Source organism: Garra rufa, chromosome 3, assembly GCF_049309525.1.
Source record: "Garra rufa chromosome 3, GarRuf1.0, whole genome shotgun sequence".
Classification (NCBI taxonomy): Eukaryota; Metazoa; Chordata; class Actinopteri; order Cypriniformes; family Cyprinidae; genus Garra; species Garra rufa.
Window position 1 is genome coordinate 66,018,201 of NC_133363.1, and position 10,679 is coordinate 66,028,879.

General features: G+C 33.6%; 1 protein-coding gene across 1 annotated transcript; it reads left to right on the top strand.

Moving 5' to 3' along the window:
• Positions 1-7,618, top strand: LOC141331475 (calcium-binding protein 4). Its single transcript, XM_073836539.1, has 7 exons — positions 1-38; positions 427-577; positions 4,457-4,487; positions 5,197-5,340; positions 5,425-5,534; positions 7,214-7,361; positions 7,447-7,618. Exons 2-7 carry the CDS (start codon positions 533-535, stop codon positions 7,473-7,475), a joined length of 507 nt encoding a protein of 168 aa, XP_073692640.1. The 5' UTR covers positions 1-38; positions 427-532; the 3' UTR covers positions 7,476-7,618.
• Positions 7,619-10,679: the final 3,061 nt, after the last annotated feature.

Genomic DNA, 10,679 nt, shown 5'->3' on the forward strand with positions numbered 1-10,679 from the left:
AATGGCACAAACAGCAGACAAACTCCACCTGCAGAGAGGTGAGGGAACATTTGCGGTGATATTTTGAATGAACTAACTCGTGTTAAACCACAACCAACAAACTAATGAAGAAAAAACAATCCAGAATATCCTAACCAGGATTGATTCCATAAAGTTTTTGGTAACTCTTTATTTTAAGGTGTCCTTGTTACACATGTTACATGTACTTACTATTATAATGACAACTAATTACAGTATGCATTAATACATGCAAGTAACCCCAACCATATAGTAAGTACATAAATAGTTATCAGTAGTTAAATGTTAACACCTTAAAGTGTAACTGAGTTTTTTTTTTTTTTTTATCTGAAACAATCTTACATGCAAATGTTTCTATTAATGCATTTCTCACACATCTGCAATTTCTCCTTCATCAAACCGAACCAGTTCCAGTCCATCAGCTGATGGCTCTGGTCCCAAATCTGCCCTCCGCAAGACGGTTGACGCCGAGGCCAACAAGAAGAAGAAAAGCAAGAAATCAAGCGAGGATGCCATGAACAAGGTGTACACCAACCTGCTGAACAGCGTCTTTGGACAGGTATCTCACGCTCCGTCTTAAAATCAATAATTCATGCAAAAATGATGTTTTGTGCTCATCATCTTTCTTCTGCAAAACACAGAGTTCTTTCATTCTACTTGATCTAATAGCACTTCATTGTGATCAAAATCTGGCATGCTCCAAAAAGGAAGAAAATGCTATGAAATGCCACTTGTGACCAGTGCTGGGGAAAGTTACTTTTAAAAGTAATGTGTTACAATATTGAGTTACTCTCTAAAAAAGAAGCTCACTTAGTTGCTTAGTTACATTTTATGAAAAGTGATGTGTTCCATTACTTCTGTGTTACTTTTTAAATCTGGGCAGGGCTTGCTTGTTTGTTTTTAATATAAAAAGTTATATTTTTGTCAAATGTAAAAGCCTTTTCACACCAAAAGGTTTAGAGAAAAGTAAATCGACGTCTGTACAGTAGACCGCAGAAGAACAAATGTCAACTCTTCAGCAATAAAAAAGGAAAACAAATGTTAGATTATCTTGAGTCATTTCTGCTTATTAGTATGGATGAATTGGATCATCGAAGGTCGGCAGCAAAGACATCAGTTAATAATGGGATTAAATACATAAAAAAATATTTGTATTATTGAACATATTTAATTATTGCAGGTTTGTGTTGAATTTCAGTGTTTTTATTCATTTTGAAGAACACTGTATCTGTGTTTTAGTGAGTGAGATGAATTAATGCATGTTCACATTTATTCTAGAACTAAAGGAACATCTTACTCACAATTTCTCTCAACATGGAGACAGGAGAGCTTTTAATCAATAAATAAGGGAAAAAGTAACACAGATATTTTCTTGTCAATTAAAAAGTAATGCGTTACTTTACTAGTTACTTGGAAAAAGTAATATTATTACATAACTTGCATTACCTGTAATGCGTTACCCTCAACGCTGCTTGTGAAGTCATTTAGTAGCTGTGAGTGACGAATTAATATTAAAGTCATTGTTGCCTGATAATCTTCCCTTATAACGCTCACTAAACGTCCGCAGCATCACTGACATCAAACCTAGTGACATGTCTATAGTTTCCATGTTTAAATGTGTTCATTGCATTTAAATGTTTATTAATGGCTGGAATGTCTCTGACCATCAAGTGATAGCCTATTATAAAGTAAATGCGTATCATCCATGTTAATGTATTAGAATGTACAGTTTACATGTATTTCTGCTGATATGATGAAATCAGACACAGAATGTTGTGACTCTTGTGGTTTGTGAGCGTGATGTGTGCGGTCTATCTGTAAAACACTCATTAACCCTGTAATCGCAGTCAGACTGTAATAATAGCACAGGACGCGGTTCAGTGTCACTCTTCATTTACTCTAACGAGGTTTAACGAGGATTAAGAAGACAGAACCAGACTGAAGGACAGTGCTGTTTGATTCATGATCTCACTCATGTGTGTCTGTCACAGAGTCTGATCATGTTTTTAACATTAGTTTTGATGTTAATACCTTTTGATAAACAAACTTAAAAATGTGAAAATTGCCAACCTCATATTAAGTCAATTGAAAATAATTTCATACTCATTTTGACCTGTAGAGGTCAGCATCAGTTTCAGGCTATATTTCAAAAAACTAAAAGTAATTTTAATTAGCATATTAATAGTCTATATTATTATTAAATATAAGAGTTTAATTTAAGAGCTAAACTAAGTAAAACTATATAATGAAAAAGTGTAATATTTTACAAATTACATTAGTTTTACATTACATTACATTTTTTATTAGCAGTTTTAATCAGCTAATATTTTGCAAAGTGAAGCAAGGGTGTATTTTTAGTTTAGTCATTGGTGGGGACATAACAGCATGCAAACGTTTAAAAAAACAAGGTTAAAGCCATGGTAACCACAAATTAACCAGGGTTTTGTTACACTAACCATAGTTTAACATGGTATTTGTACTAAACTGGTTATACAAAAAAATGGATACTACACTTACTAAAAACAAAAAAAAAAAACATGGTTATTAGAACTGTACTGCGGCAACCTCCCACTCTCTCTATTGAAACCAACAAGGAAGTGGCTTAAACTGCAATTCATCGACTGGCCGCTAGAGACTGGCTGCAGAAGGGAGTCAATCCCATAGATGACCATGTTAAAATGCCCAACTTTACAGCAGAAAAAAAAATATGTTTACAGCCTGGTACAAAAAGTGATTTTGGTCTACATAGCTATATAGCTAAATTGTGAGGGGGGTGAATTTTTTTTACAATTCATCCGTTTAAGTTATATTAAGCCTTAAAGTTCTGCATAATTAAGGGCGTGGCCACTTGAGTGACAGGGGGTTTGCCGCAGCTGTCGCCACTACCGTGATAGGTGGGTGTGGTTTCAGCGACAAGCTCCACCCACGTCCCGCCCTTTTGCCCATTTTTGATTATCTGGGAGTGACGCGACTCCAAGATGGTGACAACCGAATCCCGCCCCCTATATGCTTCAAAATCGCTCTGCAGAAACCTACGTCCATATTTTTTTTTACAGTCTATGGTTTTGAGTTTTAATTTTGACTTCTGACTTTTCAGTTTTAATAATAAATGATTCACAAACCCGCGTCAAAATCTTAATCTGAATCAAATGATTCATGAACCCGCACCACAACGTCCCAACCTGAATCAAATTTATGATCTGCAATCCAAAGTTCCGATCTAAATCAAATGATTTGAAGTCCGCGATCCGTAGCCCCGATCTGAATAATGATTTGCGAATCATCATTTCAGTTCGGGACTTCGGAATTGCAATCGTGAATCATTCAATTCGCAAAATTATTCGGTCCAAAACGCAGTCTGAAATCCCGATCTGAATCAAATGATCCACGATTTGTCGTATCTAATTCGCGATTCGTCTGATCTAAATGATGATTCGCGAACCATTGTTTCGGATCCCGCATTGAATTCGCGAAATGATTTGCAAAACCGCTCCGAAGTTGATTTGCGAACCCGATCTGAATCAAATGATTCACGATATGCGATTTGATTGGAGCGCTTTGAAACAATGAATCATTTTGCAGCGCAATAGCTTAACTGATTCAGAGTCTTGCAAAGCACCGTTTCACGCCTCAGTGATCACTACAAGTCCTTTTTAAAAAAACATTAAAAGCGATGTCGAAATTTGAATATGAATGGCTCTTTTGATCTGGTTTTTGCGAGTGAACCGCTTGAACTGAATGATTGAAGTCACGAGTTTGAATCAATCGGAGCGGTTCCAAATTAACACTGAAGTTCAACTGAAAGCATCCAGTCATCTCATACCATTGGAGTGTTTAATTGATCAGTGTTGTAATAAATATTTAATAAATTATTGTTGTCATTAAATTATTTGAAATAATTAGCAGTTTTATTAATTTGATCATTTGCAAATTTCAGTTAAAATATGCAAAGAAAAATTTGTGAAAAAGGGAAAATTGAATAGCAAACTTTATGGACAATAAAAACAGAGAGAGAAACTGACTAGGGAACATTTTCATAGGATTTTGTAAAATGCTTTAAATTTGTGTATTTAATAATTTGCAAATCACAACATGAAGATAAAGTAAAGGTTAGCATCATCTTAGTAAATATTTTAGAGGTTCTCTGCTGTACATAATTTCACAAACAGATCAAAGTGTGATCATGTCTGCAATAAAACATCTACACTGAACAAAAGAGATGCACAAAAGGAAACAGTGACGATGCTGTTGACTCTGGAGTGATTGTTCTGTGACCTAAAACATGGGATGGAAACTTTAATCTGAATGTGTCCTGATTGATTCTGAGCCTCTAATGAAGAACAACCCTTGATTGTTTCCTAGATCAGATCCTCAGCTCCTATAACAGCCACATACACAACATGATGAGCTAACCTCATCTCTCTGTGTTTTCCATCAGGAGCGAGAGCTGTCTCAGCCGGAGCTGGACGGTGAGTATCACACAATCTGACCAAATCATATCATATCAAATCATAAAGAAAGGTAAAAGAGTTACTTTCTCAAATAAGTAACACCAGTTACTTTTCCCTCATTTATTGATTAAAAGCTCTCCTGTCTCCTGTCTCCTTTAGTTCTAGAATAAATGTGAACATGCATTAATTCATCTCACTCACTAAAACACAGATACAGTGTTCCTCAAAATAAATATAAACACTGATATTCAACACAAACCTGCAATAATTAAATATGTGAAATAATACAAATATCCTTTATGTATTTAATCCCATTTTATTAACCTTCGATGATCCAATTCATCCATACTAATAAGCAAAAATTGCTCAAGATAATCTAACATTTGTTTTCCTTTTTTTGTTGACATTTGTTCTTCTGCGGTCTACTGTACAGACGGAGATTTACTTTTCTCTAAGACTGAGGCTTTTGGTGTGAAAAGGCTTTTACATTTGACAAAAATACAACTTTTATATTAAAAACAAACAAGCAAGCCCTGCCCAGATTTAAAAAGTAACGCAAAAGTAACGTAACGCATTACTTTCCATACAAAGTAACTAAGTAACGTAATTAGTTACTTTTTTAGAGAGTAACTCAGTATTGTAACACATTACTTTTTAAGTAACTTTAAGTAACACTGATCATATCATATCACATCTCAACTTAACATCCGCACTGCTTGTGTTCCAGAGCTGGCCGAAGCCTTCAAGGAGTTCGATTACGATCAGGACGGCTATCTGAACTATAAGGATCTGGCTGAGTGCATGCGGACCATGGGCTACATGCCCACAGAGATGGAGCTGCTGGAGATCATTCAGCAGATCAAGATGAGACGTCAGTATCTGCACATACAAATATAACAAACTAATGGATCATATATCAGTGTCTTATTAAGTCACCTGCTGTTTCTGTGTTCAGTTGGAGGTCTGATGGATTTCGATGATTTCTGTGAGCTGATGGGCCCCAGGATGATGGTGGAGACGGCGGATATGCTGGGACTCAAAGAGCTCAAAAGCTCCTTCAGTCAGGTACAATCACAAACACAAACACTCATCAGTCACTTCATAGATATACAGGGTACGCTATAATATACACTGTTTAACCCTCTGGCTGTGTTCGGATTCCTGTCACACCTTTGATGTTCCAACAACTGCTTATAAATCTCTCATTATTATCACCAAATATTGGATTCAATCTTTTTCTCAACTTGTTTTCTTTTATTTAGAACTGGTTTTGTGTTTCTATTTGCATCTGATTAATCGTAGGCCTCATTTATCTGAAAGTAGGCACCTCATTTTTTGAGTGAAAAAAAAAAAACATTTTTATGAATAATTTTCACAGTATTAAACAAAAAATGATTTAAAAAAATGTGCACTGTTTATCACACTAGTGTACTTTAATGTTTAATCAGAAAGTTTGCTTTTAAATGCTTTTATTTTGTGCACAATTGCAAAAAGTCACACTTGTGGTGTTCTGGGTCAAAAATGACCGGACTCTGAACAATTGCTTATAAATCTCTCATTATGCTATATTATCACCAAATATTAGATTCAATCTTTTTGTATACTTGTTTTCTTTTATTTAATATTGGTTTTGTGTTTCTATTTGCATCTGATAAATTATAAGCCTCATTCATCTGAAATAAGGCACCTCGTTTTTGAGTGAAAAAAGCATTTATGAATAATTTTCACAATATGAGATAAAACATTATTAAAATTTGCACTGTTTCTCACATAAGTGTGCTTTAATGTTTAATCATGAAGTTTGCTTTTTAAAATGCTTTTATTTTGTACAAAATTGCAAAAAGTCACACTTGTGGTGTTCCGGGTCAAAAATGACCGGACTCCAAACAACTGCTTATAAATCTCTCATTATGCTATTATCACCAAATATTGGATTCAATCTTTTTTTCAACTTGTTTCTAATGAATTCTAATGAATCATTTTCACAATATAAAACATTATTAAAATTTGCACTGTTTATCACACTAGTGTGCTTTAATGATTAATTAGAAAGTTTGCTTTAAATTTGTACAAAATTTCATAAAACAAGTTGACAAAAAGAATGAATTCAATATTAGGTGATAATATAGTGTATTAAAATGCAGATTTATAAGCAATTGTTTGGAGTTTTGACTGGGAACACCACAAGTGTGACTAGGTGAAATAAAACCCACAAATTAATTGTGAGAAGTACAACACTATACTTTCAACTGATTTCAGCAAATTAGCATATTAAAATGATTTCTGAAGGATCATGTGACTCTTAAGATTGTGGTAATGATGCTGAAAATTCAGCTGCGCATCACAGGAATAAATTACACTTTAATAGATACTGACAGAAAACAGCTGTTTTAAATTGTAATAATATTTAACATTTTTTTACTGTATTTTTGATCCAAGTAATGCAGCAGCCTAGATGAACAAAAGGAACCTTTTTCAGAAACATGTTTTCATATACACTGGTTTATAGAACAAGCTCTAATATATCCATCTAATGTTCTGATTTCTGTTCTGGAAATGTAAAATAGTGCATGTTTCATTGGATAATGCCTCATTTGTTTATTTGTACATAACATTTCAGAAAACTAATGCCATCAGTCGACAGACGTTTGATGATATCTGTGAATGCTGTACCTGACTCAGCTGTAATGTTGTCTTTGAGCTGTTTAGTTTGAGTAGTGAGTGAGCTGTGTGTCTGTGTTCAGTTTGATGCTGACGGTGATGGGAAGATCTCTCTGGATGAGATGAAGGAGGCTTTGAAGACACTGTTAGGAGAGAAACTCAAGAAAGGAGAGCTGGAGGAGATCCTGAAGGAGCTGGACCTGAACGGAGACGGAACCGTGGATTTTGAGGGTATTCTGCAATATAATATAATATAAGATGCTGAAATAGAAGCACTGTGAGATGTGAATGTGATTTGAGGTCTGTGTTCCTCCAGAGTTTGTGATGATGCTGTCGATTCGATAACACCATCATCCTGATCATCCGTCAACATCTGTCACTGTTCCTCATCCAACAGCAGACGATACTGGAAATATAGGAGATCTTTATAACTGTGGTTTCAGGTGAAATTTCTGTAATGAAAATACATTTCTCTAATTTTTGCTTGACATGCACTAGATATTGGTCTTTGTGCACTGATACTAACTATAATAGTTTAAATCTATTCATTTTGAGTATTGGTTCCTAACATCCGAATGGAAGTTGCCAAGTATTTTCTGTGAGATGAACAGTGTTGGGGGTAACACATTACAAGAAACGCAAGTTATGTAATAATGTTACTTTTTCAAGTAACGCATTACTTTTTAATTGACAAGAAAATATCTGAGTTACTTTTTCAAATAAGTAACGCCAGTTACTTTCCCCCATTTATTGATTAAAAGCTCTCCTGTCTCCATGTTGAGAGAAATTGTGAGTAAGATGTTCCTTTAGTTCTAGAATAAATGTGAACATGCATTAATTCATCTCACTCACTAAAAAACAGATACAGTGTTCTTCAAAATGAATAAAAACACTCAAATTCAACACAAAGCTGCAATAATTAAATATGTTCAATAATACAAATATCCTTTATGTATTTAATCACATTTTATTAACCGATGTCTTTGCTGCCGACCTTCGATGATCCAATTCATCCATACTGATAAGCAGAAATGACTCTAACATTGTTTTCCTTTTTTATTGCTGAAGAGTTGACATTTGTTCTTCTGTGGTCTACTGTACAGACGGAGATTTACTTTTCTCTAAACCTGACGCTTTTGGTGTGAAAGGCTTTTACATTTGACAGAAATAGAACTTTTTATATTAAAATAAACAAGCAAGCCCTGCCCAGATTTAAAAAGTAACGCAAAAGCAACGTAACAGATTACTTTCCATAAAAAGTAACTAAGTAACGTAATTAGTTACTTTTTTAGGGAGTAACTCAATATTGTAATGCATTACTTTTAAAAGTATCTCTCCCCAACACTGGAGATGAGTTTATGAATGTCTGGAAAAGTCATGGCAAATTATTTCGGGAAAAGTGTGAGAAGTCCCATTATATCAGAGAAGTGTGCTTTTTATAAGCAAACTAGTTTCTAATTTGTACTATTTTTAAATTTTCTAAAAGATTTGTTAAAGTAATGCAGTGCAGTGTGTAGATGACTGTGATTTTAATGTGAAATACTGTGTCTGATGTGTGTATAGAGATATTTTTATGCATAGACATTTAAACAAGTGTCAAGTTTATTTTTTCAGTTTTGTTAATAAACAGCCAAAGTATGGAAACGTGTGAGAATTTATGTAAGCATAAAAACATGTTTTTGAAAACAGGATCGTAAATGTTCTTTAAACAGCACAGAAGTTTGCACACAGGTTTGACAGTGTTTGGTTCGTGTCTTACAGCCGGTGTACAGTAGTGTAATGAGCTGATAGTGTCATGGAAAGAGTCTGGAGGAATAAATACTAACAAACCAACAGGAAGAGGAACCTAACCTCTTCCTGGAAACACAGGAGTGCAGGATTATGGTGTCAGGATGACGTCCAGCAGAACATGATGAACACAGACAGCACAAGAGCCCTGGATCCATGACTGACCCCTACAGGTCAACCATTACTACAGCCAACAACTGATTAATGCAGATTTACAGTCTCTCACATAAAGAAAACACACTACACTACACTTGTATTTGAGGAACTGTTTATCAACATTTCAGACAGACCAGAATCAATTATAATTATAATTATCTAGTTAAACGTGTGATAAGTCTGGAAGCCAAATTCTGCCACATGAAGGAAAAACAAAGCATGCTTAGTAAGTACTCATTCATGACTTGAAATTATGGACTAAATTACTTAATTTATCTCTTACAAATTTATATATATATATATATATATATATATATATATATATATATATAATTACATTTATTTGTGCAGTTAATTTTTTGCAGCACAGTTTATTTTTTATTTCCACCAGTTTATTTTAAGATCATTAAATCACCTTTTTAGTATTTTAAATTCAGTTTCAGCTCAGTTTTCTTTTTTCCCAGCATTTATGAAAAACAGAGCTTGTGCGCCCTCTGTTGGTAAATTATGATCATCCGAATATAAATATTTCACTTTAAATCTTTATTTAAAATGTTTTTTTTTTTTTTTTTATGAACAACTTGTACATTATTATTTACAAAGGCTTTTATTATCTGTTCATTTATGGTCACACATCCACTTGTTTTCCACAAATAACTTTAGATTGTATATGGATTTATTGATTTGTAGAGACTTTTAACCCTAAAACATCGTCAACCAAAAGAAAACAGATTAAACGGTGTTTGATTCGCTTTTAAATGACATTTTCTCATTCTAACGTGTTATGTTTGTGCCTATTTCTGCCACATAAAGGAAAAACAAAGCATGCTTATAAAAGTAATTATGAGCTGAAAAGTCTAAAATTCATGACTCAAAATTATGAGATGAAAAAACTTGCATAATTTATCTCTTACATTTTTTTTATCTCTTAATTATAACTTAGCATTTTATCATTTAGATTTTTGTTTTTCATAATTATGACTTTCATCACTTTTTTAATCAGAATTATGACTTTTAAAAAATATATATATATATTTTGTATGTGGCGGAAATGGCTTTTTGCCAGATATTTTTTGTGCACAGTTAATTTTTTGCTGCACAGTTTATTATTATTTTTCCACCAGTTTATTTTAAGATCATTAAAACTCTATTTTAGTATTTTTAATTCAGTTTCAGTTCAGTTTTCTTTTTTTCCCAGCATTTATGATAAACAGAGCTTTTGTGCCCTCTGTTGGTAAATTTTGATCATCCGAATATAAATATTTTAGTTTAAATCTTTATTTTAATTGTTACATTTTTTATGAACAGTGTATACATTATTATTTACAAAGGTTTTTTGTTATCTGTTCATTTATGGTCACATTTTCCACAAATAACTTTAGATCATTTTATATGGATTTATTGATTTGTATGCTCTGAGAGACTTTTTGACCCTGACCCTGTTTTCTTGTGAAATTATTCGTGTTTTAATTGTTCATTTTGATGTTTTCCCATTCTAACGTGTTGTGTTGTGTGTGTTTTGAGTAGTTTCTTCTGTTTTGTGTTGGAGATGTCAGCGCGTCATCCGGGTATTTCCGCGCACGTGCGCGCGCTTACTGTAGAGTC